At 45.4% G+C, this 14,395-nt stretch overlaps 1 protein-coding gene across 2 annotated transcripts in view; it reads right to left on the bottom strand.

Moving 5' to 3' along the window:
• Positions 1–14,395, bottom strand: part of Zfp64 (ZFP64 zinc finger protein) — a 73,540-nt gene that overhangs the window by 48,115 nt on the left and 11,030 nt on the right. For both annotated transcript variants that reach the window (XM_046433452.2, XM_046433451.2), the window contains exons 3-5: positions 7,854–8,018; positions 6,675–6,737; positions 2,852–3,103 (exon numbers count right to left, since the gene is read on the bottom strand). In XM_046433452.2, the coding sequence (XP_046289408.1) occupies positions 2,852–3,103; positions 6,675–6,737; positions 7,854–8,018 (480 nt within the window). The remainder of the gene's footprint in view (positions 1–2,851; positions 3,104–6,674; positions 6,738–7,853; positions 8,019–14,395) is intronic.

The raw sequence follows: 14,395 nt of genomic DNA, 5'->3' as shown, positions 1-14,395 counted from the left end.
TATAGGTTGCAGGGAATCACTTTCATAAACAAATCCTTGAGTTTCTCTAGCTTAGTCTGAGGGAGAATACTGAAGAATCAGTTGGGCATCAGTTATGCTAATGTCATAGCTTGCTTAATAGCTTACACAAGTGTCCCTAAGTCTCCCCCCCCCAGCCCCCACCCCTGTGGCCATGGCCTCTGCTGTGTATGTGATTCTGTGCACTTTCCCACTGGGGGCAGGGTGGCTTGCCATCACCCACAGTAGTGGGCTCAACCATGTCACTGCATTCGGCCAATGGTATCCTAAGTACACTTGATAGAAGGAGTGGCTTGACATGGCCTTATGGGGCTTGCTTGCTTGTATCTCAGTCTTTACCACGAGGTGGTCAGTCCTGGCCTAGCCCTCTCATCCCAAGACGACAACAGACAAGTAGTACAGAGATGAATTACCCCAACCAAGGGTCGTGGCCAACCAGCCGATGGCCAGCAGATTCTCAGACTTGTGAGCCCAGTAGTTACCTGGTGGTCCCCAGCTGATCCCAAAGATGTCAACAGAAAAGGCATATTGTTGTATCTACATAGGTTTGGTGGAGGTTTTTTCTTTGTTTCTTTTTTTTTTATTATTATGTTGCGTCATTGTGACAAACACGATGTAGATCTTAGTATCTAGAAATGAGGTACTGCCAAAGCAGAGGACCAAAACATGTAGCACTGGTTTGGGGACTGATTTGCAGGTGGAGGCTGGAAAGATGACAATTCCCATTAAATGGCAAGCATTTCATGAAAAATATTTGGTGAAACTGCCACCTGAGATAACTTAGAAGGCAGAAGGCACGTGAGTTTGAGCTTTCTGAGAGAGAGAAATTCTAGACAGAATAGAGTGTTTCAGAAGCTGCCTATGATTAAGTATTGTGAGGAGGAAAAGCTTGAAAAAGAGCTGAGCACTGTCTAAAGCAGAATTTAGAGGAAATATAGAATAAGTTAAAGATTTGCTGGATATGGTTTTTCATCTCCAACCAGATTTTCAAAGTAAGATGAAGATCCTGTTTGGGGAACTGATCTTAGAGAAAAGACAAATGAGAAACGAAGGGTCTGGATGCAGGATTCTGTTAAATTCTCCAAGTGGTTCCCTTAGATGGACGGAAGGCTTTCCGGCACCTGGGAACATTAAAGAAGGAAGTCTCTGAGGCACGTGAAGAGGCAAGACTCCAGAAAAGGTGTGTGGCTTCGGGCATACAGGCACACAGGAAATCCACCACGTTTTTAAGATGGCTCTACCAGCAAAACCGTCACCAGCCTAGGCCAGCATAATATGCAAAAAAGACCCCCCAATTCTGGTGGGCAGGAAGCGGGCTGAGAAGCTCCTCGGAGGATATTTTCCAACCCTTATCAAAGTGGGAAGGATGATTCAGTAGGCAGAGGGAAGAACCAGGCAGCTAACCCAAGGCCTAATCTTGAAACTTGTCCTGTCTCCTGAATGGGGGAACCTGGGAGCCTCTGCCCAGAGGGTTTCAGAAGTGCTCTGGACCAAGTGGATGGGGGGGGGTCTCCATTTACCCTCTCCCAAACAGCAGGATGACTGTGGCTGTCCTGGCTGTCTGACCCCTGAATGCTGGGTGTGTGGTACTGGACCTGGAGTCTCTTTATTCTGGCTCTTTCCAGATGAAGTGGAGCCATATCCTGATCTGCTGGAGACCACACAACCCTGGCCTTCAAGTCTGACCCTAAGACAGGATGAGACTTGTGGGGTCTTTGGGGGTGGGTATGGATGCATTTTACCTGTGAGAGAGATGTGAATGATGATGGGGATGAAGTGGAATGTGTTTGCACAAGGGTCCCAAGTCCTCACCCTCCTCACATCCCTGACCTTTGCCATGTGACCTTATGGTGACCTCTCACTGTGGGTGAGCTCATCAGACACCAGAACCAACCATGTAGCTTGCTTCCTGTAGCCAATGTGACGTAAGTAGACTTGTGTAATCAGAGGCCTGAAAAAGCCTCACCCAGCAAGGATTGCTTGCTAGTCCCTCTACCATCACTGTGAGGACAAGCCTAGGTCAGCCACTGTCCCAGGAGGAGGATCAGAGATGCATGGAGCAGAGTCAGGTCACTCCAGCCAAGGCCAGAGGACAGCCAGTAGCCTGCAGCCAGCAGATCCCAGCCAAGGTCTGTGGACACAGCCTTCTCTATATACATGTTTAAGCTGAGCCAACATCCACGGCAGCCCCCTGCTGACCTGAAGGACCTGAGTAATGAGTATTTGCTATATGAAGCCACTGAGATCGGGTGGTGTTATGCAGCATCATTGTATATCAACAGCTAGCTTATACACACCCTGAAAGAAAAATAATTTGTTGAGTCATCTACTGTTGACTTTTCTGTGCTGGTGTTTGTGTGTGTGTGTGTGTGTGTGTGTGTATGTGTATGTGCGCGCGAGTGTTTGCAGTGCTGGGGATGGAACCCAGGGCCTCTCACATTGCACTGAGCTACACCCCACCCCTGTGTGCTTGCTGATCCAGCTGCCTTGTGCTGAACTATTCAGAGGAAAATTTAAACATTATCAAAATGTCTGGCCATAAACCAGAAGTTTATAGATATCCATTGCTTATATTTCTATTTCATTTAGCATACCTCCTCATTATTATATTTTACTTGCAAATACGTCATGTTATAGAAAAATATTTGTAAAGTTGCAAACTTGACGATTTCCCTGATTTAACTGTGAAAGGCCCTTCTAGGCAGAAGAAAAGCAAAATTGCAACAGTGGAAGTGATCGGACACCTCCCCTCTCCTCTGTGACCAAAGGCTCTGTAGTGCCCAACGCTGCCAGCCAGGGAGGCGAGGCGCAGCGTGGTGGCGGCGGGACTTACCGGTGTGGGAGCGCAGGTGGACGGTGAGCTGGCTCGAGTTGCGGCTGGCGTAGGGGCAGATCTGGCATTTGAAGGGCCGCTCGTCGGAGTGGATGCGCAAGTGCTTGTTGAGGCTGCTGCTGTCGGCTGCCGCGTAGTCACACGTCTTGCACTTGTAGGGCTTCACGCCCGTGTGGCACCGCGTGTGCGTCTTCAGCTTGTCCTTCCGGCTGAAGCACTTGCCACACGTTTCACACTTGTGGGGTTTGTCTCCTTCACACACACGCCAAGGGCAGCAGGAAAGAAGATTAAAGAAGAAACAGCTTATTTCCTGCCACCTTAGAAAAGAGGAATTATGCAACCCCCAAAGGAAATCTGGAAAACCCCAAAGCCACTTAGAGGGTGCCCAAAGAGCTGCCGTGGCGGGGAGGGGCAGTTTCTTCTTCTATTTGCTTATTGGAAACTTCTTCCTATGATGAGTGAGAATTCCCAATTAATTAATAACAGGAGGCAAACAAAATAAAAATTCAAGTCCAGCTGTGTGGAACCAAGGACAGCTGACGGTTCCCTGTATTTATTCTCTTGTCTCTTTTCACACTAGACAAACCCTAAAATTTGAAACCCCCAAGGTTTAGCAGAGGTCATGGCTGGCGAGCCAGGGAGATTTCCCAGCTCTGTGTCTAAGTTTCTGTGAAGGCAATGTTGGGAAAGTTGTGTGTCCCTTTTGTGAAAGGAAGCACTTTCCTCCTTATCACCGACTGTAACTGGGACACCTGCAGAGTCAGCAGGTTCAGGCAGATGCGGGCAGGGCCCCTATAGATGGTGGGAGAATGCAGCTAAGGACAGAAGGACTTCGTTCCTGCATGACCTTCTGGGACAGAGAGGCCACCCTACCCGCTTATCTGTGGGTGGTTATGTGACAGACACACAAACCCCTGTCCTGCTTGAGCTGGTGTTTGGGTTTCTCTGTCACAGCAGCTTAATCTGAACCTGACACATGTCAGTCGTGAACAACTGCTCATTTTTGATGTGTATTTTTTTATGATGATTAATCATTATTGTTGGTTGGTGCATGTGTGCTTTTTTTGGCACAAAAAATTCTCTTGGCTGACGTTAATTTAAATGCTTAAACTGTTGAACAGCATTGTAGCTCTGAATTATTTTATTTAATCCTCTTAACAATTGGAACTAGAACCCAGGACCATCTTGTTTATTTAGCCTCATGCTACAGTGATGCCCAGTTGCCTACTTTCTTGTACCTAAAGTAATTTTAGTCATCTTTTTTTCACCTCATTAAATATTCACAACATGATTTTGAACCTGAAATATTTATTTTATTTTTTTAACATTTATTTTTTAGTTATAGGCAGACACAATACCTTTATTTTATTTTTATGTGGTGCTGAGGATTGAACCCACTGCCTTACACAATCTAGGCGAGCACTCTACCTCTGAGCCACAACCTCAGCCCAGAAATATGTATTTTATACATGTGCCATCAGTGACTGAAATCAACTCCCTACGTTGCCACTGAAGAGAATGAAGTAGATGTTCACACGCTGATGTAGGAAGAGGTCCAGTAGCAAACGAAGAAGCAAGTTGTAGAGTGCTACTTAAATTATGAATGTTTTTAGTTTCACATAAGCATGCCAAATCTTTTTTTTGGGGGGGTACCAGGGACTGAACCCAGGAGCACTTGGCCACTGAGCCACATCCCCAGCCCTATTTCGTATTTTATTGAGAGACAGGGTCTCACTGAGTTGCTCAGCACCTTGCTTTTGCTGACACTGGCTTTGAATTTGTGATCTTCCTGTCTCAGCCTCCTGAGCTGCTGAGATTACAGGCATGTGTCACCGCGCCCAGCTAGGCATGCCAATTCTTTAGAATGGTATAGTAAACCATTTCGTTCAGTTGAGTCAAAAGATTAGAAGAGTATGAGAGTTGGGATTTTTCAAACTTTTTACTATATGTATCAAATATATACTTTGCCAAGTCACACACAGCCAAGTGCTGAACTACATTGTTAGCCAAAGCTGATCACTATCATCTTAGAAAAAACGTTTGGGATTTAAAAATACACCTAAAATTTTCTTATAGATTATCATTTTTGTTATTAAAAACCTTAGCAGTCAAATTTAAAAATCCAGGAATAGTAATTGCTCAGCAATATCAGCTGCTCAGCAGTTCCTGTGGCTACTGCTCTGTCTGTGTGCAACAGGTGGAGATACTTGTTGGTGCATCTGGGTGGCTTCTGGTCAGCTTTATGGGCAAGAGCCCTGTGACTGTTGCTGTCCACCAGTCCCCAGGGGTTATTAAGCACACCCTTGTCTCTGAGGAAACTAGCAAGGTCGCTGTCTAGTCAATTCTTGGAGCTAAAGATGATGATGGAGGGGTTCAGTTAATCAGGAACCACCCTACAAACACAGTTGTGGCTGGCTGCATGTGGGTGTTCTCTGCAGATCTGCAGAAATTAAGTCATTCTCGTTTGTTTTTACAATGGTCTCCCAGTCGCCACCAGGAATCACGGTCCTTAACTCTTTCAAGGATAAATATGCTGTGCTTGATGACAGAAGCTTCACCCTCTGAAGGCCACATGGAAAGATTTATTGCTTCTCACATGAAAATGCTTGCCAATACATGAAATTAAGGTCTGGATAATTAGAATAAATCTAAATGACATGACACAGGGAGGCAGATGGGATAGGATGGTGACCCCAGTGCAATAAGGCCCTCAGTCGTCCCGGCCAAGGAATATAAAAAATAACTGTTGGATGCTTCATCTTCCAAAGGCTGGGCTCGACTGCAGACTTTGGACAATTAGTGGAAATAAAGTCAAATTCACTGCATCCCTCACCTAGATACACTGACACTCTTTGAATCTGTATAATACCATCATTTGAACATGAACATCTAACACTTCGTTTAAAATTGCCTAGAAGCCATTCTTTCTCCATGCAAAACATCTGGGAAACACAAAAATAACACACAGTTGGCTTCTGTCTCTACTGGTGATGCATCTGTGGATTCAAGCAACTGTCAATCCAAAATATTCGAAAAATAAACCATAACAACAAACAAGTACAAATAAAAATACAGCAAACAACTATTTATATAGGACTTACATTGCACTGAGTGTTGAGAGTCATCTATAGTGATCCAAAGTATATGTAAGATGTGCCCGTGTGGCCAGGCACAGTGGCACATGCCTGTAATTCCAGCGGTTTGGGAGGCCGAGACAGGAGGATCTCGAGTTCAAAGCCAGCCTCAGCAAAAGTGAAATGCTAAGCAATTCAGTGAGACCCTGTCTCTAAATAAAATACAAAATAGAGCTGGGGATGTGGCTCAGTGGTCGAGTGCCCCTGAGTTCAATCCCCAGTACCAAAAAGAAAAAAAGAAAAGACACACCTGTGGCATCTATAAAACTACTATTTTAACAAGTTTCATTTTTATAAAGGACTTGAACCTTCTCAAATTCTGGTAAGCTCCCCTGAAGATCCTGAAGGACAAACTGTATTAAAGAACATTAAAATGATCAGAAATAGCCACTTTACTCTTCCCTGCTTGCCGGCCTGCTTTCTCTCTTTCTTTTTGTGTGACCCAGGGTCACTCTATCACTGAGCTACACCACCAGCCCCTTTAAAAAACTTTTTAAAATTTTGTAGCAGGATTTCGCTAAGTTGCCAAGGCCTTGAACTTGAGATCTCCTGCCTGTGCCTCCTAAGCAGCCGGGATTATAGGTGTGCACCACTTCATCCGGCTCATTTTTCTCTTTCTATACGTTCACCTTTTTCTCCTCTCTAGAAAAAGGGGTTTAGGACACAGACGCCAAAGACGTGTTACTTACCTGTGTGAATTTTTAAATGCCGCTCCATATCCTTCATACCATAGGCAGTCTTGAATTGGCAACCTAAAAACAAACAAACAAACAAGGAAATATTAATTACAAAGGAAAACACAGTTACTTTCGAGTGGAGAACACTGGCAGAAACTTCCTACTGCAAGCCACATGAGTTAGCAGCCACAGTAAAGGCACAAAGGGATGTCATTCGCCCCTTAGGTGACGCACCAGGGGCACGGCATCACTTCCGGGGCCCCTGCCCAAACCGTGGAGCCTTAAGTCTAATCCTGAGGAGACACCACACAAACCTAAGTCCAGGCACATTTTGCAAACTGACAGGCCTGTACTGTTCAAAAAATATCAAGCCCCTCAGAGACAAAAGTTTGACTGTTCCTGATTAGAGGAAATTAAAGACACATAAGAACCAAATGTAACGTGTGGTCATGGGTTAGACACCGGACCAGGCAGGGGAAGTGTTTTTCTTTTGAAGGAGGACATGTGTGGGACAGTGAAATCTGAATAAGTTCAGAAAATTTGATTATTCTCTCTCTCTCTCTCTCTCTGTGTGTGTGTGTGTGTGTGTGTATATATATATATATTAGTTTCCTGCTTTTGATGATTGTCTTGTGGTTATATATAAGGAGGCCCTACTTCTAGAAAACACAGAGGTATTCAGGGAAAGGGACCATCAGGTCACAATTTACTCTCAAGAGACTTTGGGGAAAAATATATAGATACAGATCTAGAAAGAATGGCAAAATGAATGTGGAAGATGTTAGCATCCTGGGGAATCTAGATAAAAGGTATACACAGGGACATTTTTGTACTATTTTTGTAACTTTTCTGTAAGTCTGAAATTATTCCCAAATAAAAAATTAAGCAAAAGTAAAGAAAGAACATTTTTTTTTTCCTGGATGTTTTCTTAAGCATTAGTACAGGAAGAAATATTCATAGTATCGTATAGTCTCACAAGTTCCCTTCGAAAGGCCTGTGGCTATAAGCCTTAGTGCCCCTGGGCACAATACCAGTGACAGAGAGAGAAGGGACCTGTGGTGACGTCCATGCTGTGAGGCTCTGATTTTCAGGCCAGACAGTATGTGTCATGTCCATACCCAGCTGTCAAGAGCCCTGGACCCCGAATGAATGTCGCATCCTCTACACATGCAGAACATATGGGGGCCATACCTGGATAGCAACAGTTAAGCCTTTTCTGAGCAGGTGGGGCCGAAGGCTTTTTGGTGCGTGATGACTTGGTGGGGAGAGAGATGACAGTGGCCGTTTGGTTTTCGTTGCTTTCCGTGGGCAGATAAGTTTGATAGCCATGTTCAAACACAAATTCTGGAGCTGAAACTAAAAGACATGGTAGTTACTAATTTTCATAATATAAATATCCGCCAGCCATTCTCTCTGCTGACCCTTTCCTTTGTAGAGAACGAACATCCCAGTCTCCCTTGATGTTTAAGAGTGATTCCAGGACCCAGTTCAAGCCGATGGATGAGACACTAGAGGACATTTGTTGCAGGGCTTCTGATGGATGCCTGGATAGGTGGCAGCCATTCAGTAACCAGAAGGAGAAAGTAAGTGAATCAGACGCTGGGAGAGAGCTCTGAATCAACAGATCCAGACCCCTCGAGTGAAGGAAAAGTGTTCCTACAATTTACACCAGGAAGGTTTCATGTTAAATGCAGCAGATGCCCTAGGCACTCTGGTAAGCTTTATCACAAAATCCTAACAAACTACCAGAGAAGTACTGATGGAAAGACTTCTGGGTAAGACTATTCTGATAACATTCTTCTTAGCATACGTTTTCCACATACAGTATTCCTGTACTCTTGCTGAAGTTTTTAGGCAAAAGGAGGGAGAGCAAGAGAGTGAGCACAAATAGGCAATGTCATAATATATATATATTTTTTCTTTATTAGACTATAATCTGTCACATGAAGATATGGCCTCAAAGAGGAATAATAGTGGTTTTCTCAGTGGGTGGACATTATCAAGCTGAGAAGCCCTAATGGTGATTCTAAGAGCTACTGTCATACGGTTTTCCAAACCCCAGGCACCCAGGAACCATCTTCAAAATTTTGCAGTTTTATGTACAGAATATACTTATTTAATTCCATGTAGATCCAACGTCACTATTGATTTTAGCCTTGCCCAAAGCAGTAACTTCCCTGATACAGGCTGAAGGTGCTAACTGCATTTTCTCTTTACACAAACACGGTATTTCTTTGAATCTAAGATGTTCGATTAGATGATATTCTTATTTTATTTAATTTTTTTCTTTTTTAATGTGGTGCTGGGGATGGAACCCAGTGCCTCATTCATGCTAGGCAAGCGCTCTACCACTGAGGCCCAGCCCTGGCCCTGATGTTCTTATTTTATAAACAATGAAAATGCTGCCAATAAAATGCATTATGACCCAATGCTTTCTCATTCCTTAGGAATTTTATTTCATATTAAATGCATTCTTTAGTCTTCTGACATCTGACAGGAAACCCCGGTTCCTGACTCCTCCATTTGACAGGCTGGTTCCTGTCAAATAACACCTGGGTTCTGACAGCACCTGCTCTCTGAGCAAACCCAGGGTTCCCATTCTTCTCTGGGAATATGTCGTGGGGGGTTAAAGTCAGCCCACAGAGCCTGACAAGCTGCCATCCCCGTGTCCACGCTGAGTCTCTCTGAGGCACGTGCCAGCACCCGCCTCTGGCTGAGAGGTTTTCACTTACAGCATGGGATTTATTGTCCGTCATGCCTGCTTTCAAGTGCCCTGCTTGGTTCTCAAAGTGTGGTCCCAAGCTAGCAGCACTGGAGCTATCTGGGAACTTGCTTCAAAGGTAAATTCTCAGCCTGCATCTCAGAGGCATTGAATCAGACCCTCTGGGGGTGACAGGTGCCTAGTGTTCTAACCAGCTGTCTGGTTGATTCTGGTCACATGCCTGAGATTGAAAGCCACCGCACAGACCATCCTATTCCAGTATCTCAGAGTAAACTCTAACCTGGCCTTGTCTAGAGGGAATATTGCTGGGTACAGTGGTGCACACCTGTAATCCCAGCAGCTCGGAAGGCTGAGGCAAGAGGATCGCGGGTTCAAAGCCAGCCTCAACAACTTAGTGAGACCCTGTCTCAAAATAAAAAATAAAAAGGGATGTGCACATGGCTCAGTGGCTAAGCGTCCTGGGGTTCAACCCCCAATATGCCCCCCCCCCACCCCTCACACACACACACAAAGGGAGTCTGCCTCCCCTGGATGCTGCTTTGGGAGAACTGGAACATCAGTCATTCTTCCCAGGAGCATTTGCTTCATTACTATCAAATCAACCCTGTTACTGTCTCCAGGCATTTCTGGGTTCACAGATGGGTACAGCGCTTCTCACCACAACCGAATCATCATGGAGAGATTTTATGCAGTGGATAAACTGAAGATAAGCAGTTGCAAAAGCCTGAGGTGACAAGAATGGGATCAACTGTGATCAAGTTTGTTCCCATGCACAGAAGGATACTTTCTGGCCAATGACTACTGGCCGCCACTGCCTCAGGTGGGTGCCAAGGTGCCTCGAATTGATACAGGTCCTGTACAGCAACCTGCTGCTGTGTGACCTCAGGCCAGTTATGAATTCCCTTTGAGCCTCAGTTTCCTCACCTATAAATAGGGATAATCCCCATTTCCCCCTGAGGAGGTGGATGTAAAGCTTAATGAGAGAATTTGATAACAGGATGTGGCCACGGCTAAATTACAACAAGCACCAGCTACTCTAGTTGAACAGATCTAGACTTGGGCCCAGTGCACCAAACTCTCCCCTCGAGTGGTCATGACCTAGGTGGCCCACTGTCCCAAACTTGGACTGAGGTGTTTCCAAAGGTACTGGACCTCTGGTGCTGCAACCAGGCTGGCGTGTTGTGCTGATGTGACCTCTGGACTTTCTGAACAGGTGGCTCCCAGGCGGGAGGCACCCAGAGTGGGGCAGGCCCTCCTGGCAGGCTACCTCACAGGGGCCTCAAAACCCTCCTGGAGGACAGGTGCTGGCTCTACACCTGCCCAGCCTGCCCCTTTCTGTTTCTGGAAACAGGTGGCGCTCTCTCCGAGCTGCCCTGCCACCAGCCTCAGCTTCGCTCTCTGGACAAGTCCCAGCAGGGGCAGCAGGGGCTCCCGAGGATCTGAAGTCCCTCCCAGGCATAGGTTTTCCCCAGGCTGCCGTGTCACTCTGTTGTTCCCCGTGCTGCTCGGGAGCTTGACATTTCCATGTGGTCTCATTTGTCTGTTTCCGCTTCTGTTGTCGCGGGGCCACAGGAGGCATCATGCGTGGGAAGGTAACAGAGCAAAGGGCATCAGCACCCACCTGCAGGGATCATTTTGGGTGTGTGGCCAGTCAGGTGTAACATGTGTCACCCTAAGAAGACAGTCACTAGACCAGAAAGTCTTTGCTCAGGAGCAGGGGCTGCCGAGTTTCACCTTCCCTTAGTGTCTTCACCTGGAGGATGGGGCCAGCCCTCCTAGGGCTGCTGTGAGGGTCAGGGTTGGCATCCGCAGCTGCTGGGATCTCGTTACTAGTCATTCATTTATTCATCTCAGTTTCATAAAGTACCTCCTGTGCACCACGCAGTGTCCTAGGTACTAGAAACAATAGTGATCTAAAGGGACACAAGCCTGCCTTCACGGAGGTGACATTCTAGTTGGGACTGGTGCAGGCCATAACTAACTGAAATACACAGCATGTCAGGTGCTAAATGCCATGGAGAAATGCAAAGCAGGGCGCTCTCAGGGGTGCGGGGACATGCAATGTTAGGCAGGGAGGTCCAGGAAGGCCTCATTGGGGGCCATTTGTACACAAAACAGGGAAGCATATGATTACTGTGGTAATAGTTTTCTGGGGGCTGGGGTTGTGGCTCAGTGGCAGAGTGCTTGCCTAGCATGGGTGAGGTACTGGGTTCAATTCTTAGCACCACATAAAAAATAAATAAAATGGTCTTCTGTTGAAGGCATCTGGAATTTAACAGCAACCCAGAGGCAGTGGGTGACAGTAAGTGTCACACAGATAGGCAGCTTGCCTAACTGGCTTCATCCTCAGGGTCGTGCCTCCAAACCTGGCTTCTCTCTAGGGTCCTCTGGGGACAGCGCATGTTGCCGAAGTACCCCAGGAAACCCTTCCTGTGGCCTTGAACACCAAGGGACTGCTGGTGACCAACTGCCTCCCTTGGTCCCTTTGGGTGTTTACATGTGATCTGATGCTGGAGTCACCACCCATTCCGAGGTGTGAGTGTGTGTGTGTGTGGGTGGTGGGTGGTCAGAAGTAAGACTGACCTGGAACCAACTTCTCCACATTCACCAGTTCTGGGGCCTTGACCAAGTCACTTCTCTGCTCGTCAGGGTTACTTTTGGTCAGTCAAATTGTAAAGTTAGTGGAGACCACAGAGCTGAGAGCTTACTGTTCTAGTAAAGTCTCAAGGAGGTTAAGAAGTACTGAGTGGGAACACTCAGTTATCAGCTGATATTGCTGGAATTTGATGCAATAACAGATCATCATTCATTGGTCTGCATTTAGGTTTTATAGACTGAGTGGCATTAGCCTCAGGGAATCTCAGGGCACCAAGCAGCAGTGAAGGCAGCAGGGACAGTCCCAGATCTGCCAAGGCGGAATAGCAAGGACCACTAGGACTCACCCCCCACTCTAGCATGGCCCTTAAAATCAAGTCCCTGCTTAGTGAGAGAAGATCCCCTGGCCCAGCAGCTCCGTCTCACACACCTGCAGTGGCTTTTGGTTTGATTGTTGCCTCCTGGGATGTCCCTGGCTTTCCTGTGTGGTCAGGTGAGTCTGAGAGACTGTCACATTTAGTCCTGGTTTGTAGCAGGGAAGTCCTGGGCCTTTAGTTATTTGGTCATACATTTGCTTAAAATGTAAGCCTGCCCCGTGGATTCCACAGGGAACCGAAATCCTTAGCTCCTTCTCACTAGTGCCCTCAGTGGATGGGCTCATGTGCCCACCTCCTTTTCTACACGTCACCCTTCAACTGTCTGAAGATCGCTCTCACATCTCCCAAGTCAACCCGCTTCTTCAATTAAAAAACTCCATTAAAGGGGCTGGAGTTGTGGCTCACCTAGCATATATGAGGCCCTAGGTTTGATCCTCAGCACCACATAAAGGTCAATAAATAAATGTATTGTGTCCATCTACAACTAAAAATATTTAAAAAAGAAAACTCCATTCAAAATCCTTTTCTCTTTTTAAAAATTATAAGTCTTATTATTTTTGCAAAATATAAATGAACACTAATTGTTAGCAAATCTGGAAAGTACAGGAAAATGTAGAGAAGTAAGTAAAAATTGCCTGATTGTTGTCATCACATGTGACACACATTCTGTGTGTTCACTGCGGATTGTGTGGCCTCTCCAAACCACTTAGCTCTACTGCAATTCAATTATTATCTAAACTGGGTGCAGTGGCATATGCCTGTAATCCCAGCTGTTTGGGAGGCTGAGACAGGAGGATCGAGAGTTCAAAGCCAGCTTCAGCAAAAGTGAGGTGCTAAGCAACTCAGTGAGATCCTGTCTTTAAATAAAATACAAAACAGGGCTGGGGATGTGGTTCAGTAAGGCTTTGAGTTGAATCCCTGGTTACAACCCCCCCCACCCCCCCCACCCCCCCCCCCCCACATACACACAAAGAAAAGGCTGGGAATGTGGCTCAGTGTTTAAGTGCCTCAGTAACCCTTCAAAAAAAAAAAATCAGAGAAACTATTTAATGACCATCCTTCCCTCCATTTGGCAGGATGAGACACACAACCTTGCCCCCTCCCTCTCCCTGACTTACACAGAACTTGGTGAAAGGCAGGGTCTCAAAGAACCTTTGTTGAATTAAGGATCAACTAAATGGCTACCGTATTCTTTGCATGCAGATTTTAGAAGTATAAAACTGGAATCATGGCTTAAATTACTTTATATTCTTCTTCGTCTTTTTTTTTTTTTGCTAAACAATTATACAAGTTTGTCACCAAAGCATTTGCCATGTTATCATTTATCCAACATACAATTTCTCATGGCAACATAATATTCCATTATTTTGGTTGTTGTATAGATTGATTTTTCTTTCTTGGACACTGAAGAGGCTTCTAGGTATTTATCTATTTATTTGGCATTAGGGATTGAAATAGTGTATGGGGGCACTTAACCACCGGGCCACATCCCCAGCCCTTTTAAAAAGTATTTTTATTTTAAGACAGGGCCTCGATAAGTTGCTTAGGGCCTCACTAAATTGCTGAGGCTGGCTTTGAACTTGCGATCCTCCTGCCTCAGCCTGGGATTACAGGAATGTACCAAAATGCTGGGCATCTAGTTATCTATTTTTATAAATAGCACTTCTCTAGGATTTTTAAGGTAACCCTAGCTTCTTTGGATATATCCCTTTAAGTTGAAGAACTGGGTCAAAATAGTATGAATGTTTATTGCATAATTATAAGATCCTTTCAGAAAACTGAAGTTATTTGTGTTCTCTTTTTCCTTGGTTATCAATGACATTATTTGACAGGACTGAAGTGGGGCCATTTTTGCTAAATTTGAATTTCTTTGATAACTAGTGACCCTTTCAACATCTTCAGCCAGTCACATACTTTCTTTGGTGAACTGCTCTGCCTGTTATTTCTATTAGAATTTCTACTTTTCTTCTCATTGATTTGCAAAAGTTCTTTGTGGATCCTTACTTCATTGTCATCTATTCTAATCTCTTGATCCTCTC

The sequence above is a fragment of the Marmota monax genome, unplaced genomic scaffold (assembly GCF_021218885.2).
Source record: "Marmota monax isolate L192 unplaced genomic scaffold, Marmota_monax_Labrador192_F-V1.1 WCK01_AAM20220418_F8-fsc00014, whole genome shotgun sequence".
Lineage (NCBI taxonomy): Eukaryota > Metazoa > Chordata > Mammalia > Rodentia > Sciuridae > Marmota > Marmota monax.
This window is presented reverse-complemented; position numbering and strand designations above follow the sequence as displayed.